Raw genomic sequence first — 26,886 nt, forward strand, 5'->3', positions numbered from 1 at the left:
AGCATTGCTGCTGCTTAGTTTTGTTGCAGTTCCTATTGTGCTCTCAACTTTAGGACAAAATCAATTGCCACTGACTTTTGCAAACTGAATTACTTTAATAACATGCTGCCAACACCTTATTTGATACAGCTGAGCAAAAATGAGCAACTTAATAGTATTTCCACCATGGTTAACAGAACAAATAAGAGAGAAGCTCTTGTAGTAAGAGGCAGTGACGTACCCCACAGAGGCCCTCACAGCAACCCACAATCCCTTTTCCGATATGCCAGCTTAACAACCCTCCCCCTACAGCAACAGTCCCAATTCCTAGGCCTGGAAATACAAAGCAACACCTTCTCCCCACATCAAAATAGGAGCTTCAAAGAGCCATCAGGCACAATGATGCCAGCATGGACTGGATACTTCAAAGGGATGCTTACTGTCTCTATAAGCCTGAGGCAGGGTGTTTCTTCAGCAGTCTACATCTGCTCACATCACTTCCAGGTTGTTGGTCTAGGAACATGCAGAGGTAATCGTGAGGCACTTGCAGGCAGCACTCAGACAGGGCACAAATGACTCCAAGCTTCCAGCAGCTCTCATTGTTGGTGTTCACCTCCCAGAAACTCTGGACACTCTGCATGTCTGGGACAGCACTGCACATATTTGAGTTCTGTCCTGGTTTTGGCTGGGAATGGGCAGGTGGGGAGCAATTTTATTGTGCATCACTTGTTTTAGTTGGCTTTTCTCAGTCTCTTTGCTCCTTTCTATTACTGTTATCATTAGTAGTAGTATCTTTATTATTATATTTTGCTTTGTTTCAGTTATCAAAACTGCTCTTATCTCAACCCACAGGTTTTACAAATTTTTCAGAATTTCTGAGGAAACCCACCAAAGCTAGTATTTGAAAAGCTAGAGCCAAATAGGCCAGTGGTAGAGGAAGAAGCAGGATTTGAAGAGCTAGAGCCAAAGGAAAAGCCAGTGGCAGAGGAAAAAGCAGAATTTGAAGAGCTATGGCCAAAGGAGAAGACAGGGCCAGAGGAAAAACTAGGATCTGAAGAGCTGCCTTGGAAGGAGTTACAGCCAAAAGAGAAGCCAGAGGCAGGGATAAAACTAGGTGGGTAATGTGGATGCTGGGGTCCACCTGTACCGCTGTGAGGAGTTGAAAACCGCACATCTTTAAAACATAAAGAAAGAGAAAAAACACATTATGATTAACAGATAATTGTGCATTGATGAAAGCTGGACTTCCCAATCCAACTCATCCAAGTCATCCAACGCAAACCCACCCAAAACATATGTTAACTGAAACACCTTCTGCACTCTCTTAGCTGCTCCTATGTAATTCTGAGGTGGGTGGACAGCACGTTTTGGGAAATGCTGCTCTTTCAGTTTTAGCACAGTGTGCTTCTTAGTGTACCCAAGGCTGTACAGATGGTGGCCAGTTAGGAGTGCACATCACTCACTGTCACACACGCTCCAACCCCAGCTGTCTCAGCCTTGACCCACGGCTCACTCTCACTGTCAGTGAGGGCTGAAGCACCATCAAGACAGCAGTAACAAGGGAACCCTGATTTTTTCGATTCAGTTGGACAAATGCCCCACCACGTAGAGCTCTGGGATTGTAGGCTGAGCATACCAAGCATTACCAAAAAGCAGAATTATTTGCACAGAAAGAGCAGAGTATTTATGTCGTAAACAAACTCCACCTGCTGCTGCTGTGATGAGTTCTCAACTCTCCCCTTGAATCAAAGGCATGCCACAGACAGGGGAGGAGTTGCCATTATCTTCTCTTAATCCTCACAAAAAACTCCTAGAAATTCCACACCTCTTTGCCCAGAGCCTGTTTTAACAGGGTCTATCCAAGGCATGCCCCAAAACACTGAAACCCAGGACAAATTTCCCTTTCTGTACACACATTTACATTTGTATGCAAATAAGCACGCAAAGTTAGGAATCAACACTTCTAGGGGTACTTCGTGTACTTGGTGTCTTGTATTACAACCCTGTCTTAAAGATGTTTTGTTGACTTTTCCATCTTGCTTTTGCTATAGTGAAATGATCACTTACCAGGTGGTGGTTTAATTGAGGACTCCATGTTTGAAAGGAATTGCTGGAAAAGGGAGAGAACATTGCGTGTTTTTGATTCATCCAAAGCAATAGGTGGGTTTGGCACTTTCACACCATCCGTGATAGGAACAGGCTTCCGTTCCCTAATACATGCAGAAAGAATCATAGAACCATAGAATCATTAAGGTTGGAAAAGACCTCCAAGATCATTGAGTCAAACCTGTGACCCATTCCCACCTTGTCAACCAGACCAGAGCACTGAGTCTCAAGTCCAGTTATTCCTTGAACATCTCCAGGGATGGTGACTCCACCACCTCCCTGGGCAGCCCCTTCCAATGTTTAATCACCCTTTCTGTGAAGAAATTCCTCCTAATGTCCAACTCAATCTCCCTTGGCACAGCATGACACTATGTCCTCTCATCCTGTCCCTTGTTCCCTGGGAGCAGAGCCCAACCCCCACCTGGCTCCACACTCCTGTCAGGGATTTGGAGAGAGTGAGAAGGTCCTCCTTGAGTCTCCTTTTCTCCAGGCTGAGCCCCTCCAGCTCCCTCAGCCACTCCTCACAGTCCTCACATGACTGACTCTCCAGACCCTTCCCCAAATCTGTTTCCTTCTCTGGACACGCTCCAGTCCCAAATGTCTTTCTTGCCATGAGGGGCCCAGAAGTGGACACAGCACTCGAGGTGTGGCCTCACCAGTGCCCAGTGCAGAAGGACAATCACTTCCCTGGGCCTGATGGCCACACTATTTTTGGTACAGGTCTGGCTTCTTGTCCACCTGGGCACACGCTGGCTCATGTTCAGCTGCTGTTGACCAGCACCCCCAGGTCCTTTCCCACCAGGCAGCTTTCCAGCCACTCTTCCCCCACCTGTAGCTGGGGTTGTTGTGACCCACGTGCAGGACCTGGCATTTTGCCTTATTGAACCTCATGCAGTTGTCCTCGGCCCGTCGATCCAGCCCGTCCAGATCCCTCTGCAGAGCCTTCGTGCCCTCCAGCAGATCAACACTCCCGCCCAGCTTACTGAGGGTGCATGTGATCCCCTCGTCCAGATCATCAGTAAAAATATTAAACCTTGGGAAGATCTTACCTGGCTTGAATTGCTGTAAAAGCCTGTAAAGACATTTTGAAAGTAGAATTAGCATAGCACAGGCTCAGGCCAGCCCAAGAGCTGTGTATCTCTGGGAAGGGGGATGCTGTTAGGTACCCTGGTGAAAAGAAGTATATCTGTCTGATTTCTCAGAGCCTCCAGCTCCTGAACATCATGGCTGGCTGAACGCTTCTGCTCTCTGTGGTTCTTTAACTCCATATGAATCCGAGAAATTTGTTGGTTCTCATAGTCACTGAGAGCTTTCAGGATCTCACGTTTTTTTTTCTCTAGCTGCAGACTGATCTCTTTGAATAGGCTCTCCAGCCGTTGCCACTGCAGACCCTCCTTAACCTATTAAGAAAACACTTTTAAAGCTGTAAGGGACTGTGTAGGGACATTTTCCACACGAGCTCTCACTCAGAAAAGGGCCTGTTCTGTTCTGGGATGACAGAAGTAACTAAAAATTGAATAAGGTTGGAAAAATAAAAAAGCCACACACCAATCACTCATCAGGAGGCACGGATTTAACAACAACTTTCAAGCTTAACTAAGAATGTACCTCCCAGATTGATAAGAAAGCTGTTCATAATCCTCCCTCAAAGAAGAAACCTCAAAAATACACTACAAACCGCCCAGGATCTAAAAAAAAGCTTCAGAATCCATAATCTGGGAAAGCGCAAAAGAAAACCTTATCTCAACAGTTGCCAGCATGCAACCATCCCCAAAGTGATATGGGTCTTGGAACAAACCTTTACTTCCTCCGCTTGTTCCAGCAGGTTTGCTATGCTTCGATCCAGTGCAGCTTCATAGTTTTTCACCTCTTTTACAGTTTCGGGAAAAACACGCTACAAATATAACCAGTGGGAGATATCAGGATAGGACTCACATACATGCATGAAACCAGCAATTTTATAGACATGGGCTAAGCTAGACTTGCCAAAGGTTTGCTCACTACATGCTCTCAGGACAAATCAATACAGAAAGGTTTACTGCAAGATTTTATCCCTGAACAAATGCTTCAATTACTAGCACAAGAACAACAATTTGAAACTGAAAACTGTTCATGTGTAATAGCCACACATAAAGCTACTTCTGCTGCTGGCAGCTTCCTTTCTGTTACTCTCTCATTAATTTTCTTTGCATAACTGCGGCTCAGGCTAATCTTTGGCTTGGAAGTGCACCAAAGCCACGAGCACTTGGTCCCACTCTCCCCAAACCCTCCCCTCAGGATGGGAAGAAAGTATTTACAACATCTCGGTTTACATCCCAGGGGCTAAGCCCAGAGGGAACCTGGGACTAAACTGAGAATAAAAGCCCAAAATGGGAATTTAACCCCACGCTGGGTCTGCAGTTCTGAAACATGGGAGGAGCTCCAGCCCTGTACTGCGGGCAGCTCTCCGCGCCGCAGCCCCCCGTGGTTTTCCTAATGCAATCCATGCCCGAGCCGCTGTCCCGGCAGCCTCTTACCTGTGCTTGGCCAAAAGCCTCCTCTAAGCTGATGATCTTGTGCTCCCTGTGGGAGCTGAGGACAGAGCACAGCATGCAGATGCAGACCTTGTCCATCTCGCAGTAGCATTCCAGCAATTTGCCGTGCTGGGGGCATTTCCTCTCAGCCAAAACCTGGGCACCACAGGGCTCCACCAGGACGTGGTTCTGGGTGTTCTTTGTGCTGTGCTTGCTCAGGTGGGCTTGGCACAGGGAGGCCTCGCAGGTCAGGCAAGTCTTCACGGCTGGATAGGGCTCCTGAAGGCAGAAATCACACAGGATCACCTCCTCTTGCTGGTCCGACCTTTCCTCTTTCTCTTTGCATTGCACTTTCTGCTTTTCTTCCTCTTGATGAATACAAGCATCCAAAAAGTTCTGCACTATGTTGCGGAGATGGAAGTTGGGCTTCAGCTCCCCGATGGGGCCTGTGGGGGAAAGGCAGAGCGGGCACTTGGAAGGGCCCTGCTGGCATTTCTGATCCTTCTGGATGCACTCCTCGCAGAAGCTGTGACCGCACCCCAGGGACAGGGGGTTCCTGTAAATGTCCAGGCAGATGGGGCAGGTCAGCTCGTCCTTCAGCCTGGCCGCAGCACCCGCCTCGGCCATGGCGCCTGAGCCTCGAGAGAGGGCTGAGAGCAAGGAGGAGGGCACTGGTGGGAAATGAAACTGAAAGCAGGAGTGGAACAAACCTCTCGTTTGCTCTGCGGGCAAAAAGCTGCTGCCTCCTCCCCCTTTAAAGGGAGGGTCTTCCCTCTCCTCCGCCGAGCTTCCTGCGTCTCGCCTGCCACGTGAATTCGTCACAGCTGAATTCCATTTAGCAGCTCAGAGCTGGGAGCTTGGGTGCTTCAAGGGTAACGGGGCAAAGAGTCCACCCCTGCTTACACGGGGATGCAGCAGCCAGGACTCGGAGCGGGAAGGAAAGCTGGGAGGAGTCCCTGCGGGCATGGGGCAGCTGCTGCGGGCAGGGAGGTCCAGAGAGCTGGACCAGCAGGGAGAGAGGTCCCCAAGCTGGCAGGGAGGAAAAGAACCAAACCTGCCCCTGTTCGCCTCTGCAAAGACACCTGGATGGACCTGGACGACAAACTGGGACTGATAAATGCTGAGAGTGGGCAAATGCATCCATTACTTAAAGTGCAGCCTCCAGAGCCCCTGTACAGACTTTGAGTGGCCCAAAGCTGAGGTCTGTGTCAGGGAGTGGGGAGCTGCAGCTCAAGGCACAGGTGGGAGCTGCAGCTCCGAAGAGCAGCCCAGGACAGCTCACTGGGCAGTGAAATGAAGTCCAAGCAGCAGGTGTTTCACACTGGTCAGGAGCAGGAGCCTGGGGTGTGCTGCCCACACTACCTGCTGCCCACACTGCCTGCCAGGTGCTAGCCAGCCCATGGCAGTGACCAAAGCTGTCCTATCCACAAAAGCTCCTGACTGACTGATTTTCCCCTCTCACAAGGCACACTGTGCCTAGTCCAGGAGATAAATAACACTGCCTCCCTCCCCTCCAGCAGCTGGAGAGGAGCCTTGTAAGTGACTACAGAAGCAGTGCCTGTCTGTGTGAAAATGAGTTTATCACTAACTTTTATCAGTAAGTTATGCCAAAATGAAAACTTTCCCACTGGCTTTTTCCAAATGGTTGGAACTAATTGCTGGGACTAACAGAGCTGCTGAAATGATGTTGACGTTCAGCAACAGCTCCCTTCAGTCTCTAGGTCTGCTCTCAGAAATTATCCCAATTTGCAATTATGCTTGATAAACAATATCAGTTGTTTATTTTCCAGGAAGCTGCCTAGGAGGCGCAGGTCAGGCTGGGAGGACAAACCTAAACTGTGGGTCTCTCTCTCCCTGCAGACCTTTCCTTCATGTGCTGCAGCCTGGGAACCCACTTCCATGCCTCTGCTCCCACATGAACCCACCCTAGGCACACCAACACCAGCTGCCTCAGCAGCATCCCCACGTTTCCCCCCTGCAAGTTCATGTTTTCATCTATCCTGGCACTGTTACTGTGCCTGATGTATTTCAGAAAAATACTTCTGGTTTGGTGGTCCTGAAGCCTGCTGGATTTGAAAAGCAGCAGGGAATGGGCTTCTGATCAGTTCTCCACTCAGGTTGCAGCAGTTACAGGGATGAGGGGCTGGGTTTGGGGTGGGAAGCTGGTTCTGGCTTTGTGGTGGGCTGGGGGACCCACACTGGGCTCCTACCAGCTGTGCTGGAGACAGACAGGTGTAGAGCTGCTGCCTAAATTGGTGCACACCCACAAAAAACCAGCTGGGACAGCTCAGCACCATGCAGACCTGCTCCTCTCAGGCTGCTGGGATCTTCCTACTCGGCCACATCACCGAGCCACGTTCTTGATAAATCCAGTACAGCCTCTCTGACCTGGCGAGCCCTCACAGGGGTAACAGCTGGCACGAGGCTCCCGTGTGCCAGGTGCTCCAGGGCAGCTGCCTTCCATCCCAGTGCTTCCACAGCCTGGAATCCCCTGATGACCAGGACACCAGGACACCCTGTGCTGGGACACAATGGCTGTGCCCCTGGGAGAGCAGGCTGGTTCCCAGGGGACTGCTCTCCTGCTTCCAAGGGACTGTCCAGGTGCCATCCTGAGCTGTACAGTTGCTGCATCACCATCTGGAGTCTTTTCCATACTTTTTCTTGCTCTCTTACTCCCACTCAAGCAAATTTGAGGTGCATGCCCCACTTCATCTTTAACCCTCCCCAGTCTGGAGGGTTTCTTCTGCAATGGGTCTTGTGACATCGGCACTGCTCCAAAGTCCAGAATACGGAGCCCAGGCTTTTCCTGCACGAATTAAACTGGAAGAAGCCACACTTAAAATAGCAATATACAGGGATATTCTCCCACAGGAGCTGCATCCCTGGCACCCCTGGTGTGAGCCAGCTGGGGGGTTCTGCCACCCCCATGGCCCCAGACATGCCCCCACAGTCCAACTGCCCAGGCAGATGCAGGAGAGCACCTTCAGCAGAGCAAAACACCTCCTCCCCGAACAGCCTTGCACTAACAAATTAAAATATTGCAGCACAAACTTGTTCTTTTGATTTTTTTTTCCCACTTTATAGTATATATGTTATCGTTTATTTATAGGCAGATCACTTCACTATTTACAGTACATGAGCGTAGAGATTCTACAGTCTTTTTGATGTAAACAATTAACTCCACGGCAGGGGAGTCTGGAAAAAGAAGCCAGTTCTGAAGTATTTACACAATTTAAAATAGAACTTTTATACCCACTGGATAGATATAGAGAATACATTGAGCGATTTGGTTAAATTATCTATGAAACTATAGAATCTGACAATGTAAAAATACAAGAAAACGTTCTCTCATTTTAGAAGGTAGACAGTTAAATCACACTAGAAATAAATCTCTTTTTTTTAAAAATAATAACAATAATAATAAAGGAAAGGCATAAGAATCCATGCCATCTTTTAAGGTTAAAGTATATTACATAAATAAGGACACAACAGAAAGGAACTGGGGAAAAAATTAAGTGAAATATAAAAAAACCACTACCAATTGAAAAAAAAACATACTAAAAACTTGATTCTTTAGCACAGTGGGATCAATTCTGCTACTTTTACTTACTCTGCAAGTAGAAAATTGCAGTTAAGTAGTACTTACTCAGCATGAGCAAGGGAGGCAGAATTGGCCCCTAATAATTATGAGCAGTGTCCTTTTACTTAAAAAAAAGAGAATAAAGAAGAAAAAGACAGAATTTAGCCTTTTTTTTTCATAAATAACAAAGCAGATGTGCCCCTTTTTTGGTGAAATTCTTACACCTTTCTCAAGAAATGCATCAATTTAACTGTTCTCTCTGTTTCTCGCATGCATACACACACTCCCTCCCCGACTCTTGTGTTGCAGCCAAGCTGCTGCTGTCCCTGACCCCAGGGAGGGTGAGGGAAGAGGAATGAAACCCCAAGGCTGTGTTTGGGCTCTATATTGCTTGAGATTGTCGGGGATGGACTACAATGCTTAGAACAGAAAGGGTGTCGGGTTGAACACCGATGTATCTTAGGATTCAGCATACCTCCAGGAAGAAGGAAAAAAAAAATCAAAAAGAAAGGATAAAACCGTGTTGATCTGCAATTGCAATACTCCTTTGCATGGACCAGAGCTGAAATCAGACAGGACTGTAACATGGTGACTGAGCTGCTTCATTCAAGATGTGCAGCCCAGCCAGCTGCGCTGAGGAATCGGGATAAACATTTTCTTTGGGGCAGCATCAAACCTAAAACCTGGGATTGTCCTCTGCATTCAGCCCACACACTCAGAAACATTTGCTCCTTCCTGCGGAGCCTCAGGGACCCACTGGATTCCAGCCAGAAATCCAATATCCCACCCTGAACAATTAGCTTTTCTGGGGCAAACCTGTGCAAAACAAGCAAAGGGGCATTTTATCACGAAACTCTTCACATTCAGCATTTCCCCACAGCAGCCACAGGAAGTGACTGAGGGACATTCTATAATTACATATTTTTAAAAAAATAAATCTCCTCCTGACTTATTGCCTACCAAAGTAAACCCTTCTGCTCCCAGTTTCTCTTTGAAGCTGTATTCCTACCTGTCCCACAGCCCCCTCAAAGGGACTGGGGTGTTAGGGTTCCCTTTTTGGGGTGCCCAGCTCCGAGCTGCATCCTCCCTGGGGCACCCACATCGATGCCACAAGCTGGGTGGGACATAAAGGCAATCCTTGGAGAGAGGGGGATCCCCACTCTCTGGCAGTTCCTGCAAAATTGTGTGCCCCTGGCTTGCCTGGTAGCACTGTCTGCCTCCCCCCACACAGTGCCCACGCATTGCTTTGCTCCCACCCCACTTCCCTGTCAGCATCCAAAACAGTCACAGGCTGCTAAGGGACAGAGCTCTCACCTGCCCCTGTGCCCAAGCTCACCTACCTGCCCCTGTGCAGACTTGAGCACTGTGAGTTAAAGACACCTTTATAGTAAAAAGAACCACCCCCCCCCCCCCAAAAAAAATCAAGTGGAAACTTACTTTTTACCACAAACCCTGCATGAGGGACTCTAAACCCAGAAAAGCTGCTCTCTCCACTCTCACCCAATCCTAAAATTTGGAGGAAGCCACCAGAGCAGGCAGCACACAGCCCATGGGGCTCTAAGCATAGTGCATAAGATCTAGAAAAAATTTCTTGGGGAGGAGGGAAAACCATCCCAATTTAATGAAAAAAAAAAGTAAAAACCCAAAGAAAAAAAAAAACCAACCCCACTTATAGGCTTCAGGCACCTCGAAGACCACTTATTGCATCTCTTCCTACCCTACGGCTGCAGTACTGATCAGCTCTGTGCAGGACCAGCCCTCCCCTTCCCAAGCACTGCTCTCAGGATCCAGCAGCTGGGCACAGGCAGGGGCTGTGGGCCAACCTGGGGTGCCCAGCTGCAGGAAAACAATGTGAAATTTTTTATCTGGATACACCAAAACCAACGCTTGGGAAGCAACTGAGTGATCCTCCAGGAGTGGGCTGGAGTCCCCCCGGCTCTGCACTAACCCTTCCCCTCCACCACGCTTGATGCATCCCCAGAGGGGCCCGGCCATGGGTGCCCCTGGCTGAGCGGGAGATGGAAGAATTCCACTTACTTAGCTATTTTGTTTTTGTTTTTGTGGTTTTTTTGTTTTGTTTTGTTTTGTTGGCTTTTTTTTTTGGATTGATCGTTTTCTGAAAAACATCAGCACAGCACAGGACAGTACTACCCACCCTAAATGTGTCGCTATATACATTCTACATAAGCTCTATAGCAATCACATGTAAACATCATCATCGTGAGGAAATACTAGGACAGAAAAAGGCAAAGCTACAATGAGGCAATTGCCAATAGCAGATGCTCAGTCTCGGCCAGAGCTGCTCGTGTTCACTAAGGTGGGATGAGAAGTGGGGGGATTTTGTGGCAGGAGAGACACCAAACCTTGCTGTGAGGCTGAAATGGCACAAGGACTGTTCCCTGGCAGTGATCGTCACTGGTGGTGGATTGGGGACCCCGCGGTGGCCTCTGGGCCCTCGCGCTGCCGGGCTGGTTGTTGTCAGAACCACGGCTTTCCCGAAAGAAATAGCCAGGGAACTGTGCTGGTGTCAGCGCTGCCGGCATTCCTACTCCCACCAGAGACCAGCTGCACTCACAGCCCCAGAGCCAGGGGCCATCCCGGCAGGGCTCAGGCTCTTGGCATCGCACCTTGTGCAATTTCGAAGGTTTTGGTCATTCTCCCTGCAAGATGAAATATATCCACGCCAAGGAAATGAGAATAAAACCCCTAAGTCATGTCGAGGGGAGACCCCAGGAGATTCTAATCTATCTATTGGCATAGTTAAGGCTATAATATTCTATCTACATAGGATGGCTGAATCCCTAGTGGTCTTTGGGGGGAAAAATAAAAGGAGACAATGGTAATGGCTTGAGGAGCAGCGAGAATCCCACTCCCTCAGGAAACAGTGCCTCTGGCCAGCTGGTGGTGGGGTTTGCTCCAGGCAGAGGTGGGCTCTCTCCCCATCGCACCTCACCCAGAGGTGAAGGGCAAGTCCGCAAGCAAATTTCATGCTTGAGCATTCCTTAAATCCAGTCCTGAAGGCCCCTGGCCAGAGGCAGAGCAGGCAAACGTGCCGTGGGGCACTGGCGGGCATGGGGACGGATCCTGGGTGCCAAGTGGGTGCTGGGAAGTGTATGGCTTATCAGGCAGTGGGCGGAGGGCGGGCAGGGTGCTGGGTGGGCAGACGCTTGGTGAGGATGCTGTGCCCCCTTCCGCCTCTCTGGATTTTGACCTGGCTGCCCAGTGGAGATCACAGATGGGTCACAGATGGGTCTTCTCACCCCACTTGCTTTGCAGGGGCTGGAAGCAAGTGCAGAGCAAACCGTTTGGCCCAGCCAGTCTCCCAGCCATCTGAGGGGCTGGAGAGAAGCCAGATCCCTCATACTGACCTGGAGATACCCACCCCTCAGGCTGTGCCAGCAGGACCCGCTGGATTCAAGCCTGGCTGGCTCCAGCCCCCCAACCCCTCTCTCCTGGCTCCAAAGGCAGCAGAGGGCTGGAGCAGTGCTGGTTGGAAGTAGTGCATCCTTCTTCCACCCCTCTCCTTCCCACCTGCAAAGCTGCCAGGACCCAGCTCAGCATCTGGGTGCTGCTGCGGAGCTCAGGCCACGTGAGCAAGAAGAATGGCTTTGACAGCAGAGTGGATGACCCCAGCACAACCATCGAGCACCCCGGTTTGCCAGCGGGGCAGGTGGGTGAATGTCAGCTCCGGGACTCTGCTCTGACCCCCCATTTGCTGAGTGGCAAGTGCCTCATTACAGTGCATAGTTAAAAATCAAGGAAGCGGTACAATAAATCTGAATTACAGTACATCTGAGCCATAAATACATTTTTTTAAGTATATACTTTTTTTTTTCTCTTCTTCTATTAAAAATTAGTTTATAATCCTGATTCTATTCACAATTAACAATTTCATCATCACACACTACAGACAAAAAAATGTTATGGTGAACACAGCTGCAACTCCACGGCGGGAGCACGGGGAGGGCCGGGAGGGGGAGAGGGGCCGGGGGGCTCCTAGGCTCACCCTAAAACAACCAGTCAGAAGCGGAGGGACTAACGTGTGGCAGTGAGACATCAACACCATGGGGACTCACAGACAGAAGCAGCTTTGTTCAATGTAAACATCGATCAGAAGGGACAGCAGTCTCTCTCTCGCGCGTGCGTGCTCTCGCTCTCTCGCTCTCTCGCTTTCCATAGACTGAATAATTTCTTTGAAAACGTAAACATATTGGAAGTGCCTTGACTGAGGTATTGAGGTATTCCTCCAAGGTTAAGGCTGTTACCGATGCAGGCTTAGCTGGGCCTCCTGCAGCAAGCTGTCGAAATCCATGGTCTCGTACTTGCTTTTCACTGGAGCTGGGGAGGATTCCTCCGTGCCGCAATCTGGGAATGGCAGGGACAGAAGGCAGCCAGGTCAGGGAGTGGGGCACCAACGTGCTCTCTGTCTGGTTGGGAGGGAAACTGAGGCACAGCAGGGCACTGCTCATTGCCCTGCTACCGCAGAGCCAGCCTGGATGCAGCAGTGATGGTAGAAGGGATTGGGATGGTGTTGTCTCTTCCCCATTGAAGAGAGCTGTGGGCAGAGGGGCTGCAGCAGGGCCCAGCTGGGCCTCATCTTCCAGGTGTGCAAAAATCTACCGGATGCAGCCAAATTTGCAGGTGCTGAAACAGCTTGCAGGGAGGGGAGTGCCTGCCTGCCCTGCTCCCAGGCCCCTGCCAGAAGCTGAACACACAGAGTCCCTGGAAAGCCTGGGGAATTCAGCACATGCCAGAAATAAGGCTGCCTAATTTAACAGCAGCTTAACTTTTTAAGAGTATATTTTTGAATGGCATGGTTGTATTCACCTCTGCCTGTGGGGTCTGCATCTCATGTGTCCTGTACTAGGACAAGCAGGATTTTAGGAACAAGCCAAGCTGCGCAGGAAGGGGGTGACTGGTGGCTTTGCAGAAATCAGCAGGTGAAGAGCAATGAGGGGGCTTCTCCAAGGCTTAGGGGCAGCTCTGGCTTCCCTTCCTACAGCACTGCACAGTCAACACCTTCATCATGGGCTGCTGTCTGCTTCCTAGATTCTCTGTGCCCAAAATGAGAGGCTCTGGGATTTATTTAGATGAGTAACAGGCATTTGTACCCACAACTGAAGTTGGAGGGAGCAGAGGAGATATTGCAATGTGATGAAAGATTGGTCAGTGCTTGTGTCAGACTGGGTGTCTGGAGGTAAGACTTGGGGCTTTATTTTCTGGGCCTCAGCCTCTCACTCATGAAGTGGAATCCTAGAACCCTTCAGCCCCTACAGAGGGTACAGAAATAAACATGCAGTGTTGGTGAAACACCTGAAGATCACAGCAAGGAGTGCTGGGCGAAGCCTGGGACACATTTCTCTTGTAGGACTAGCACAGGGTTTGGCTCCTGCCCCTCAGCTCAGGCTGCAGCCCTATACCCCACAGAGGGACAGGGTCCAGTGAGACCCTGGGAGACATGGTCACTGAGTAAAGCATTTGGCCTTGCCAAAGCTCAGACAGCACTGAAAGGGGTAATGTGACCACAGCACATTTCAGTGCCATCAAACGATTCAAAAGTGCATGTGCAGTGTGGTGAGCAAACCACCCAGATCACCTCTTGGGCTAATGAAATGCTGCTGACTGCCTTCTCTAACAACTGGGATGAGAGTTTTCTGCTGGAAAGCCTCCAGGGCTGTGCAGAAGCGCAGCAGAGATGGGCTGTGGTCAGCTGAGACCCAGCAGCCCTGGGGTGTGATGCTACATTTTGCAGCCAACACACTCTGGGGCCTCATGCCAGTTGTTCTTCCCTCTCCCCAGTTTCCCAAGCCACCTGACTGAGCTACGAACAGCTATGTGAGACACAGGAAAGCCAGTGGGCTTTTCCTGCAGGCTGTAAACATGTCTAGGATCCTTGTGTGACCAGGGCTCAGCAGTGCTGTTACATTCTGTGCTGATAAAACTCCTGTTTTCTTACCCAAGTCAGCATATCTGGTCCAGAAGAAGCGCCCAAGGCCACCAGAGCTGAGCTGGAAGGAAGGCTCATTCCTCTTCCTTAGGGAGGGGCCATTCTTCAGAGATAAGGCGGCATGCTCTGAATACCGGTAGGTGATAAAGCCATATTTATCCCCCCTGAGCAACCAGAGAAAGAATTCAAGATGTGATGGGCCCCACAGCCCTTCTGACACAGTTGTGCCCAGCACCGTGCCCCTGTCCCTCCATCCTGCTGTCCCTCCATCCCAGCAGACCTCCCTGCACCCTTGGATCTGTGGACACACCACATCTCCTTGCCAAAAGCACCAAGACCATGGGCTCAGTTGACCAAGGAGGTTGGTCTGGCACCTCCTGGCAGTGCTGATGGGGACTGGGGAGAGGGGCTGCTTGTAGCTGCTGGAGCCCTGGACCACAGCTCACTGGCTACCCACCTGTTAGTCCTGGACAGGACCTGACACTCCACGATTTCACCAAACACCTCGAAGCGTTTCTTCAGTTCGCTGGAGCTCATGCTGCTGGAGAGGTTTCTGATGTACACAACTCGGCCTTCCCCCTGGCAAAGCAAGAGAAAGGTTTCAAGCTCCAGGACCTCACACCTCTGTGCTGATGGGCACTAGAAATGTGGGCCTGTTGAGGAGCCCCTGTAAGCCAGCACTGGGATACACTGCTGTGGGCATGGCCTGACATCTCTAGCATCTGGTTGTTTCCACTCCAGCCCCCTCATGGTGTCATCCCCAGGACACCCCTGCTGCAAGGGACAGCCATAGCCAGGCTGGAGCAGCCACACTCCCTTCTTCTCTTTTAAAATTCTGCTGCATTCTTGCAGCTCTTTCAGCTTCTCCTGAAGACATGGGAAATATTCCCAAGAACTGCTAGGGGCAAAATTCAATTGTATTGCAGGGAAAAATGCCAAAGCGGCGTGTGTGTGTGTGTCTGTGTGTGTGTCTGTGTGTGTCTGTGTGTGAGTGCACTGTGTGTGTGCACGACAGTACGGAGCACCAAGTTACTTTCCCACATCCCCACCCCTGTCCCAGCTCCCACCCGTGGGCACATGCTCATTTCCTGGTGCATAAGGATGCAGCAGGGCCACATCTGTAATGGCTGAGCAGCTTCAGGGATTCCCCAGCTCACCCCCCAAACTGCCGATGCCAAGTGTGCTGAAGCACCAGCGTAGGATGCTCTGGGCATTTCTGTGCCAAGGACTCCATGTGTTGCCAATTGCTGGTGGCTTCCGCTCCAGGTTGGGTTTTTCTCTCCCTCCTCCACCCCCATGTCCTTGTTTAACATTGGCCTCGCACCAAGGGATGCTGAAGCCAGGGCTAATGGGCTCCACTGCTGCTTTTCTGGAGCGGGAGATGAACTGAGTGCTGGGGATTGCTTTGTCCCAGCGTGGGGTCCCCCCACTTACGATGGCCTTTTCCCGTCTCTTCTCCAGCTGGCCCCGGTGCCCGCTCCCGCCCTGACACTGCTCGCCGTTCTCACACCTGGGAAGCGAGGGAGAGGAGATCAGCCCAGGATGGGGGGAGCTGGTGAGGAAAGCTTCAAACATCAGTGATAAGCCGAGGCACGTGGTGGCTGCAGCAGCAGGTGGACACTCCAGAGCACTGGCAGCCAAGGAGAGATGGGGGTCTAGAAACACTGGAAATGACACTGGAAAGCTTTTTCTGATAGATGCCAGGGGGTGTCTCCAGCAGGCACCCCTTCCCAGGCCGGGTTCAGGTCCCTGCCCATGCCCTGTCAGCCACGGAAGCCCTTGGCTGCTTCACCCCGCTGCTGCTTCCTCTGGCCATGGCTGATTTTTGCAGCAGTGGCTGATGTAGAACCAATTATTTTTATAGCTTTTCTTTCATTAATTAACATCTTTACTACTTGGGCCAGCAGAGCAGAGAGGACTGGGGCTACCCTGCACCATGGAAAAACACAGCAGGCAAGAATGATCCCAAGGTCCCCGTGCCCCCGTACCTGAAGGTGCGTCTGCTGGCAGGCGATCGCGACCGGCAGCACGAAGACCCCGAGCTGGACCTGCTCCGGGAACAGTAATGCAAACTGGTCCTGGAGAGGGGGTTTCTCCGCAGGCACAGCTTGGTGTTGCCATGCTCCTCCTCCTCCTCCTCTTCCTCCTCATCCTCCTCCTCCACAGGGGAGCCACTCTCACTGCAGCTGTCTTCAAAGACGGTGTCATACTCGGGGGTCTTGCAGAAGACCATGTCCTCGTCATCGAGAGCAGTGTCCAGGAAGCCAAAGTGCTTTGTTAAGCTGGCTCTGATCTCCTGGTCTCTCAGCTGCTTGACCTCATCCTTCCACAGCATCTCGCTGCCCGCCTCCTTGCCGAGGTCCAGTCCCTGGTAGTGGGCAGCTGGGACCTTCCTCTTGTGCTCCGTCTCCACTTGGCTCGTGGGCTCCCACGACTTGAGCACCTTTCTCTGCAGGGCAGCCTCGGGTTTGAGCACCTGGCAGTAGTCGTGGTCCCCGAAGGAGCGGGAGAAGGGCCTCTTGAGCAGGCCCTGCTGCTCAGGGAGCACAGGGCGTGTGGTGGCAGCTCGGCTCAGGTGGGCAAAGAGCTCCGTCCTCTCGGGGTGCTTCCTGGGGGCTTTCCGGGAGGCTGCCACATCCCCTGCACCCCCAGGGCTGGGGGCCATCCCGTCCTCCTTCCCTGGTTCCTGGGGGATGTCTGGCTTGTACAGGTCCTCCTCAGCAGGCTTGTATGGCGGAGTGGTGGGTGGTGTGAGACCTGGACCCCCCCCAACAAAGGGCAGGAGTCAGCTCTGCCCCTGCCATCCTGCCCTGTCCCACCCCAGTGCCTGGGCTGCACCAGGTATTGCAGGGGAGGAGACTGCTCAGCCCCACAGCCTCATCCATCCAGTGGCACTTGGGGAAAAAGAAGGATGCCTGATCCCAGCAGGGACCAGAGGACTCTCCCTTCCGTCCTGGCTCCTTCAGGGGACTTCTGAACAGCTCCCACCACCCCAAACACATCCCCCTGAAGTGACCGTAGTGCTCAGATGTGGAGGGGAGTCTCCCGTGTTCATAGTGTGAAGAGAGCTCAGTGTACTCCCTTGGCTGGGTAGGCTGGAGCTGATGACTCCAGACTGAATTTAGGGTAAATCTGTCCTCTCCTATGGAGGAATTTTGCAAAACCCAAAACTTAAAAGCCTGTCCTACCTGCTGTCCCACACAGCTCCACAGTCAGCATTGACTCAAAGTTTCTCTTCCCAAAGGCTGGGTCACTGGAGAAGAGCAGAAAATCAGGAGGGAGGAAGTGTTTAGGTGAACCACAGTCCCAAAACCTGAAAGGAAGCTGAGAAAATGCTGCCTACAAGTGAGCCCTCCCACTATGGCTAGTGCCTGACAGAGGGGTGTGAGGGCAGTGGGCTGAGCAGTGTGCCCTTCCCGTCCCAGCGAGTGCTCTGGGGCACACACAGAAATGCCCTGCCCTCAGGATGAGGCTATCCTGGCTCCTTGCACCCTAGTGATGGCTGTGGCTCCCCACAGCCTTGTGCCCAGCTGGGTGGCTCAGTCTCCTCTGCAAAAGCAGCTTTGTGTGCTTGCAGCAGAGGCTTGGCCCAGCTACACAAACCAAGGTGGTTTCCAGCCCCAGCACAGTTCCTTCAACCCCGTCTGCACTTACGTCTGTGCCAAGGACAGCGTGAGACATCTGGGTGTTTCTGAAAGGCAGGAGAGAAGCCGGTTACCAGTGGAATTGTACTCCCTGCAGCGCCCGAGGTCTGGCAGGGGCTGGGCTTTGCCCCCCTGAAGGAGAGGGCTCATGCTGCCAGGGCTGAGCCATTCATGGCTCATAATGAACCCCAGAGCCCAGGCACAGTGTGAGCCTGTGGGTAAGAGGGACCTGGAGGGATGGGGCAACCTGGTCCATGCTGGGTGAACCCTACATCAGCTTCTCTCAATATAAGGATGGAGAAACGGGAGTAGAAGGCCCCCATGGATTGAAACAGCACCCCAAAATCAGAACAGGCCCCCAGCTCCCCATGCATGGGACCCCAAACCAGCCAGCACATGGGGCTGTACTTGGGGCTGCTCACAGCTTTACTGCCAGCTGAGTGTCCAGCGCCTGGCCAGTATTGCTTGGCCACAGCAGGGATGGCACAGGCAGCATGGATGTACAACGGAGGGCTGAACAGAGTGACAGCCCACGGCCTCCTCACCTGTTTGCTCCAGGAGGGCACAGCGCCGGCTCTCAGCCCCGTTTCCCACCTCACCATCCACTGGGGAACCCAGGGAGAGGGGCTGGGGCTCCGCCGATGCTGCTGTGCCCCCCACCTCCACTTCAGCCGCAGGCTCTTCAGTAGAGAATCCCTCCAGCACTGGGCATGGTGCAGCCTCTCTGCAGGCCAGGGGCACGGAGGGCTCGGGGGGTGGCCCATCAAGGAAGGATAGCCAGTGCCCGAGCTCGGGGTTGAGTCTCTTGGACCGGCGGACGGCGTAAACAGTGTTGTCCTGCTTGCGGGCCACCTTCCCCACTGCTGTGCCTGAGGTCCCCTCTTGCTTCCCACCATTGTCCTCATGGCCACTCAGCTCCTGCAGTGCCTCTGCCTCAGCTCCAGGGCTCTGCCGTGGCTCAGCCTTCTCTGGTGCTGTTTTCACTCTGGAGGTGCAAGTCCCACTGGCATCCTCCCCATCGCGGGCCGGCGGCACAGGGGAGCAGGAGCCAGGCGGCCGTGCCAGGGCAGCGTACACGGGCTTGCCCAGGCGGTATGGCTTGCTCACGTCACACAGCAGGTCCCGCGCCAGCAGCTCCTTCAGGATGGAGAAGGATGCTCCAGGCTTCTTGCAGCCCCCTGCTGCCTGCCAGGCACAGCCCGGCCGGCTCTGGGCACTGCCAGGGGGGCCCGGCTGTGCGGGACAGTCCGGTTTGGCTCTCTTGAAGGGGCTGCTGCAGGGCTGGGGCTTGGTGTCAGCGGGGTCACGGGTGGGCAGCTTCCGCGGCGGCAGGCAGTAGGTGTGCATGTAGCGGATGAGCTCCACCATGGAGTGCATCTCCCCCTCACAGGACAACTGGCTGCCAGAGCCATCCTCTGCTGAGGAGAGCGGCGTCACCGAGTCACCAGAGCTCAGTGAGTCCTCGCTGGAGTCACTGTCGTCCTCGTGATGGGCGCAGTCACCCGGGGATGGGTGGTGGCCACCACTGGAGCACTCCTCGGGTGCCTGGGGGGCTTTGGTCTGGGAGCAGGGGGTGGTAGAGGTGAGGTGCCTGTGCAGTTCAGTGCAGCTGCGGCTCTGTGCCTGCGGGACACTCGCCCTCCTGTCCCGGGGACCCTCCACCTTTGGAGAAGAGAGAGGAGAAAATCAGACACAAGTACCTGGCATGGGGGGAGAAGCCCTCCATGTTGACAGCGCCAACCCACATCCTCAAACCCCCCAGTTCTGGCTTAGAAACACCCCAACCTGTGTGGAGGTCAGCCCCCTGCCCCAAGCGCCGCACACAATGATGCTCCTTCTTCCAGGGAGGGATCTGCTGCTCTTCCCAGGCAATCTAATTTGCCAGGCCTGATGCACTGCACAATAACCATCAGAAAAGTAGAAAAATCTTTGGTGGCAACTTCTGCTGGGTTTCAGATCAGCTTAAGTGAGGGGTGGGTTCTGCAGCATGGCATGCAGCTCTCCTTGGTGATGGCCCCTGGCTTGGGCTGAGAGTCAGCAGAGAGGGTGACAAGGGAGCACATGGGGCTTTCACAAATGGGCACCCAGGGAAGCTGGGAGAGGCTGAACCACCCGGGGTCCAAATGAGATTGAGGCATTTCTCAGCCCAACGCAGAGAGGGATGGGAACGCCACATGTAGGAATTCTTTTTGGAAGAATTTGTAACGGGAAGGTTAAAGCTTAATTAACTTGTTTCTTAAGGAGACCTGCCTAAGAACAAACATTTTTTCAAGGATGGGGGAAGTGTTTCTTTCCCTCCTGTGTCCCTCTTGTGTCTCTCTGGTCTGAGGAGAGATAAACTCTCAGGATGTTACAGGCTGCGCCTGTCTTGAGGCTGGGAGAGGGAGGCCAGAGAAGATAAGAAAGCTGGAAAAGATCTGGAGGAGTTACTTTCTCAGGCCCAGCGCTCTCACTGCTGGTGCAGAATTTTTCTTCATAAGTTTTCAGTGTCTTTGCCTCCAAAATAAACATTTTTGAATCCTTTCCACTGCCTTGGCGTTTTTGGGGAAAATACCTGTGAATACCTTACTTTACACCACAGGTGATGGCCTCTGCCCGTCCCCAGCCCCTTGCCCAGCTCAGAGGCTGCCCATGCTCCCTGACACCATCCTTCAGTGCCTTTCTTAGCTCCCAAGAGGTGGGCAGTGCACGGGCTCGAGCTCTGCCCATGAGGAAGTACCTTCGTGCAGGGCCGTGCTGGTCGGGATTTTGGGGTCCCCGGGCGCCGGGCGGTCCCGTCCCGCTGAGCCTCACAGCTCGGAGGCACATGCGATGGAGAGAGGAGCAACTTCTTCAGCTGCAAAGAGAAGTGGCAAGAAAAAGAGTCGGCATGGCAGCGAGGGCAAGAGAAAGCGCCAGCAGGGCCGCAGCCCTTGGCTCACACGTGCCCAAAAATGGGGCAAGAAAAATCTAAGGCAGGGAGGAATTTCCCACCCCACCATGGCTGTGGAGGAAGGTGCCTGGCCATGTGCAGCCCTGAGGGGGTCAGGGCTGTCTCCACAGCACTCACCCATGTCCCCAGGGACCCTCAAGCAGGTCGGGGCAGTGCAGACGTGAGAGACTTTACTTCCCAGGGGCAACCCCACTCCTGTCAGATACACAGGAGCTGCTGTGGCATCCAAACTTCTTACTCCAACAATTCTGCCCTTAGGTGACAGAGGCTTTGTGCTGATGTGAGTGACAGGTTTGGACAACTCACTTGTGCCCCCGTGCAAGGCTCATTTAGCCAAAACATCCAGAGAGGGCCTGGACTCATCAATGAGCTTTCAAGGCATTTTGCAGATGCAAACCCCTGTGGGACCTGTCGAGGATCTCCCCAAAGCCCATGGGTGGTGGGAGTGGGGTTTTCCCTGGGTCACCCACAGAGCCATCTCTTCTGATGGCAAGGTCAGCATAACATTTTTCTTCTACTCAAACCCAGTTTTGCTCAGGGGGAGGAAAAACACCAACCCCACACCCAGCAACAACATTTCATATTCCACCCATGTCGCGCTAACAACCGAAGGCGACAACAGCTCAACAGCAAGACGACTGCGTAGGCACTGGGGGACTGCACGGAGGAGACAGATCTGGGGCTCCCGTGCTGGTCGGTGGGCACAGAGCCCTGGGGGGGTACAGGGGTGATAGAAACAGGGGGTGCCCAGGTCAGGGTCTGCCAGGAAATGTCAACCGGGGCACCCACAGCTTTAGGTGTGCAGCTCCTGTTGGTGGAAGCAACCAGCACCCTTTCCCCCCCACCCCTGCAACGTATACATCCTATATATACACAGACATATCGTGTGTGATATATACCCCTGCGCAGGGGCGTGGGCGGTGGAAATGCACGCTGTCACCACTGGATGTCACTCCTCCCCTTTTGGGTTTTTGGGGAGACCCCGGGACTAGGCTGAGGGGTCCCTGAGGGGGACTGTGAGCCTCAGGACGGAGCAGGCTGGGTACCATGTTCCAGAGGATCTCCTCAGGATGGCAGTAAATGCTCCCAGTTAGTCCTGGGCAGGATGGGGAGCGGGGCTGGAGCCCCAATATGGCAGAGAACCAAGAGGGATACTCCAGTCACCAAATCTGTAGGGACTGCAGGCCACACAGACCCTGAGGGGTTTTGGTGGAAGGGACAGGGAGGGTCAAACCCTCCCACTGAAAGCTGAGGGCACAGGATGACATACGGGCCAAGCTCCTGTGTCCCTCTTGCGAGAGCAGCAGGGAGCTCAGCCCGGGGCAGAGGTGGGTGGGAACAGCCACTGTTGCCCATGGACACAGGGCTGGGATGAGCCAGAGAGACCCCCAGGCAGCCCCACATCTGCATGTCCGATTAAAAGCAAGTGTGGGTCCTGCCAAAGCAGCCCCCACCCCTTTGACACCCACCCCCACCCCGTTCATATACATATTTGTATACACACAGCTTGTTCCCGTGAGGATGGTGATGGAGGTGACAGCAATGATGCAGAACATGTATACGTATACAATACAAGTATATGCTTTGGTATTGACGGTTAAAGAGAGTTTTAAGCCTAGAATGAAAAAATTCAGACCTTTGCTTCCTATCATACCCATGCAGCCGGCTTATCAGGGGCTCATCCAAATCCACCTTAAACAGTAGGAAGTGGGTTCTTACTAGAGACAGCTCATCAAACTCGGGGGCCGGGGACGGCCCCCCCGTGACCGGGGCGGTGGGTTTGGGGGAGGGGGCAGGTGAGGTGTAGGCATGGTTGAGCGTGTCCCCCTCTTCCATAGTTCGGAAGGCAGCCAGGCCCATGTCATCTCCCTGTATATCATCCAATGTCTCCGTGAGAGCTGCCAGCAGCGCTTCGTTCTCGCTGTCTATTATCTGAAATGAGCAGGCAGAGAAGAGAGGGGGAGTTAGGCTGGGCAGAGGGTCTGTGAGATGCTGGGTGGGGGAAGAGGGACCAGCAGTGCAACAGCAGCTCTCACTGAGCAGCTCCCACTTCCCAGTGATCCCGCAGGGCAACCTGTGAGAGCTCTTCCCCAGCACACCACCGGGATGGGATGAGGAGGAGAGACCCAACTGGAAAAGGAGCATCAATCTGTCCACCTGCACCTCTAACAGAAAATAATGAATCAGAGCATCTTCTCTCCCAACAGCTGTCTCCCCCCCACCATCATGCAAACAGCAGAAGATAAAAGATCTGTGATTAAAAGGCTCCTTGCCCAAATCCTCCTGACTCCGGGCTGCAAGTGCCCCAGCTGGGATGGGAGCCCAGGGAGGGGGCAGGCACAGCCCCCTGCCCTCCACGGGCTGGGGAGGCCTAAGAGGTCATGGCTGGTTAATCTGCAGCTCTCCTGACAGGGAAGACAGAGAAAATGTGAGGAGCTGGGAGCTCAGCCCAGGGCTGCCCAGTGGACAAGAGGGCACAGCCCGTTGGGAGGGCACAGGGGAAGCTCAGCCTGGGCTGCACTGCTGGCCAAACACCATAGCTTGTAACAACAACCAGTATGAGTTTTGTTTTCACTAAAAGCCCCTAAACTCAGGCACCTCTAGCTCGACAGGGATTCTAAGCCCTCACACTTAAAGCTGGCTGCACCCAGTGCTCTGCAAGGGACTGTGTCCACGGAGCACAGCCCTCAGAGTGACAGGCCTTGCATTACAGCTCCCCTGACCTATTCTTTGGGTGAACAGCATGATGTGGGGATGCTGATGGGAGATTTGTGAGTGTCTGTGGCTGCACTGGGCCAGTCAGGACCAGGGGCTGCTCCTGCCTCCTCCCTTCTTGCTGCCCTGACCCGACCTCTTGGGTCCCTCCCTCTTTCCATCTAGGCTTCGGCTTGGCTGATGCACCTCCATTCTTCCCAGTGCCCTCCCAGCCCCACGAATTCCCCTCCAATCTGGCAGTACACTGCAGAAGCCCAAGAGAGGACAGAGAAGCTGAGGAATGGCTGGAGTGAGTCAGGAGTTCCTTCTTTTTGGTCCTCCTCCATCACATTCTGAATGTAAACCATGTCCAACAAGAAGCAGGCTACCATCAGTGATAAAATTAGCACGAGGGTAAATTCAGGCTCGCAAGCAGGACTGTTGCCTGCACACACCCTCCTGTATTTCTCTCATCTTGTTTGAAAATTAAATATCTTTTGTTCCCTGCCCTAACCTTGCTCTCAGTTACTAGAGCAGGCTCGAGGGAAAGGCAGCAGGATGCTCCATTTTTGGCTCCGTTTCTTTTCCTCCTGTTATTGGCACGAGAGCACTGTGCATATAAGTTCAGTGGGATACATTTCATCATACTCCACTGCTCCTAATGGGCCTGTCTTTTGCATTTCTTTTCTGTTTATCTTTTCCCCAGGAAGTTCAGCGGAAAATATGCATCTCGTGATGAAGGTCCCTCAGCTGGACTGGACCATTTTCAAGCACAGCATCAGCACAGCATAAAAGCCACAGGGTTGTTATTACGGCCAGGTTAGAAAATATTGGGGCTTTTTGGTTTTTTTTCCCCTTGTTTAAATATAAATCCTGCTCCCTCCCAAAATGTAACCCAGAGTTGGTTACTAGTTGACACTAGTGGGTCACAACCTCCTCGTCCGAGGGGTAAGGGCCTGGGTGCTGCTCAGGAGGGCAGAGAAACTCCAGCCCCCAAGGATAGGCACATCCAGGGCATGGCATGAGCTTTAGGAAATGTGATAAAGGCAAAGTGCCCGATCCCCAGGCAGCTTCTGCACCTCCCTGTCTCCAAACGTGCCTCTGCTGTGCTCACAGCCCTGCCCTGGCCTCACAGCTCCACGAGATGCTCAGCTCTTCTCCAAGGAGAGACAGGAACAGTGCTGAGGGTTATGGACCAGCCCTGCCTGTGCCCAGGAGCACCCTCTGTCCCAGCACCCCTTTTCACTGTGCAGTCCATGCTGGCACATGGATCCATCTCAGCACAAAGCCAAGCACAGAAACCAGCCACCTCTGCCAAAAGGACCCGAGACCCAAACAGAGGGAGCTGCCAAAACTGGGAAGCCAGCGTGGGTGGGGCTGCTTTCTGCTCCTGAGAAAGGAATAATCCTGCCCCACACCACAGCACTGAGACCCCTGCACTGCCGCCCTGGCACATCCTGCCATTCCGGGAATCGAACGGGACGCACTGCACCCCGGCTGTAATTCCCTGTGAATAATACACCACAGGAGGGCTGGCTCAGCAGCCTCCTCTGCTCCTCCACCTCCTCATTAGCCTTACTCCGCTTGCCCCATTTAGAGCCAGTGCACAAATTAATGGAGCACTAATCAGCTGGGGAGGAGATATTAATAGCTGTGCGTGTTCCCTCCTCCCTCCCTCCTCCCCCTGCCTCCATCCTCGCGTGCCCTGTGCCAGGAGGATGGGGGTACCTGGAAGAGCTCGGAGTCATCAGTGCTGTACTGGCTGGAGTCTGTCTCCGAGTGCTCCCCGCACCACTGCAGCTCGCTGAAGCAGCTGGCCGAGTCGAAGTCGCTGGCATCCAGCTGAGACAGATCGATCTCCGGGAAGTCAGAGTAGAGGTGCTCCTCGCCAGACACCTCGTACTGCACAGAGAAGAGAAAGGGGGTGAACCCACTGCTGTGCCAGGGGAACAGGAAGCAAGGGGCAGCAGCATCCACCTGCAGAGACGGACGGTCTCCTGGTGCGCTCCCACCTCCGCTCAGGCCCGTTTCTCAGACCCACTTTCCACATGGCTCCAGGAGCAATTTCATGGCAGTGTGGAGCATGGTGAGCAACTCTTCACTGCACACCTGCCAGATTGGTTTGCACAGCCTGACACTGGCACTGCTGGTTACTGAGAACACCCCCACAACTTCCATCAAACCCCCTCTTGTGTCCCAGCTGTGGCAGGAGTCAGAACAGCAGCATCTGCATTCAAAGAGCCTCATCTCCTGCAGTGAGCAAACGCTCGGGGCAGAGCACAGCCACCCAAGCTGTAGCAAAGCAGCTGCTGGAGCTCTTAGGGGCCATTCCTGCCTTTGGTGCCACCTAAGGGTGACATCCAGGTTATCTAGCTGGAAGTCAAGGCAAGAGTCTTGCGTGCACATGGGACAGCAACTCCTGTGATTGGCCTCACACCTGGTCCCTACCCTGTTCCCATCCCTGCCACACGGCACTGAACCACTCAGGGACAGTCACCCTGGGGAAGGAGCACCACCAGTGCAATCCAGACCCCGCTCCCTGCGTTGTACAGGATGAGAAAACAGCATGGAAATGAATGGATGTCCGGGTGCACACAGGGTGATGCGAGCTCTAGGAACCCAGCTAAAAATCTCCATTCAACTACAGAAAGGAGCTGGCACCTGCCCTGCTTCAGCCTGGCTTCCAGCCACTGCCCTCCCACAAAACCCCACGGCTGCACCCAGCACCCCCGGAGTGAGGGCTGGCACTGGCACCCACTGCCTGTGCCGGCATTTGGACGGTGCCTGGTTTTGTGCCTATGTCCAGGTTCAACCGCACAGGGGAAAGGTCTGGTGCGACTCCTCCCAGCATTGGCTGCCCAGGGGGAGTTTTCTGGCAGTGAGAGAAGCAAGTTTATTTACAGAGCAAATGGATTTTGGAGCAGGCAAACATCTGAGCATGTGAGCGAGGCTGCATGGGCAGGGGAATGCGGGGGCTCCTCCTCCTGAAGCTCCCTGGAAGGGTCTCCTCCTTCACTCAACGGGAAGGAAAAGGGATTTCAAACACAGCTGGAGGAATGGAAAATACAGCTTTTCTCTCTCTTTTTTTTTTTTTTTTTGGTCAAATTGGGATAATCTGGGATTATTGATTGTGTTCCCACAGGCTGAGAAGCCTGTCTACTGTGCTCCCCACTGTGTTTAGGGCACCCCAAAGGGCACTCCCATGCACACACTCACTCCCATTTTACATTTCTCACCTGCCTTCCGCCCCAACCAGTCCCAGGGGAGGTGGGAGACAGGGAAAGCACAGGCAAGGACAGGGGGGAGAGCATTTTCATGGCCCAATGGTGAGCCAGTGCCATGTCACGGCAGCTGGGGCTGCTGATACTGCCCCAGTCCAAGCTCTGCAAGGGCCTGGGAGCTGCCCCATGGTGGGGGATGCTCTCCCCAGTATCCTCCCTTCATCCTGCTGCTGGAGAGATGTGGATCAGGTAGATTATGCAAGTGTGGTG

At 53.2% G+C, this 26,886-nt stretch overlaps 2 protein-coding genes across 2 annotated transcripts in view; both read right to left on the bottom strand.

Moving 5' to 3' along the window:
* Window positions 1–97: 97 nt before the first annotated feature.
* On the bottom strand, window positions 98–7,503 carry LOC127473853 (probable E3 ubiquitin-protein ligase MID2). The gene is made up of 6 exons (XM_051793982.1): window positions 4,602–7,503; window positions 3,884–3,979; window positions 3,252–3,485; window positions 3,135–3,157; window positions 2,047–2,189; window positions 98–1,153 (listed from the first exon to the last, which is right to left on the bottom strand). Exons 1-6 carry the CDS (start codon window positions 5,223–5,225, stop codon window positions 846–848), a joined length of 1,428 nt encoding a protein of 475 aa, XP_051649942.1. The 5' UTR covers window positions 5,226–7,503; the 3' UTR covers window positions 98–845.
* A 4,479-nt stretch (window positions 7,504–11,982) lies between these two features.
* Window positions 11,983–26,886, bottom strand: part of PPARGC1B (PPARG coactivator 1 beta) — a 46,019-nt gene continuing 31,115 nt past the window's right edge. The window contains exons 2-12 of the mRNA XM_051793962.1: window positions 25,124–25,297; window positions 22,421–22,633; window positions 20,489–20,605; window positions 18,315–19,431; window positions 17,780–17,816; window positions 17,314–17,378; window positions 16,114–16,882; window positions 15,560–15,635; window positions 14,583–14,704; window positions 14,135–14,289; window positions 11,983–12,543 (exon numbers count right to left, since the gene is read on the bottom strand). Of these exons, the coding sequence (XP_051649922.1) occupies window positions 12,440–12,543; window positions 14,135–14,289; window positions 14,583–14,704; window positions 15,560–15,635; window positions 16,114–16,882; window positions 17,314–17,378; window positions 17,780–17,816; window positions 18,315–19,431; window positions 20,489–20,605; window positions 22,421–22,633; window positions 25,124–25,297 (2,949 nt within the window). The 3' untranslated portion in view covers window positions 11,983–12,439. The remainder of the gene's footprint in view (window positions 12,544–14,134; window positions 14,290–14,582; window positions 14,705–15,559; window positions 15,636–16,113; window positions 16,883–17,313; window positions 17,379–17,779; window positions 17,817–18,314; window positions 19,432–20,488; window positions 20,606–22,420; window positions 22,634–25,123; window positions 25,298–26,886) is intronic.

Source organism: Manacus candei, unplaced genomic scaffold (genome assembly GCF_025592945.1).
Source record: "Manacus candei isolate 608988 ecotype Guabito, Panama unplaced genomic scaffold, ASM2559294v1 h1tg000037l, whole genome shotgun sequence".
Taxonomy (NCBI): domain Eukaryota; kingdom Metazoa; phylum Chordata; class Aves; order Passeriformes; family Pipridae; genus Manacus; species Manacus candei.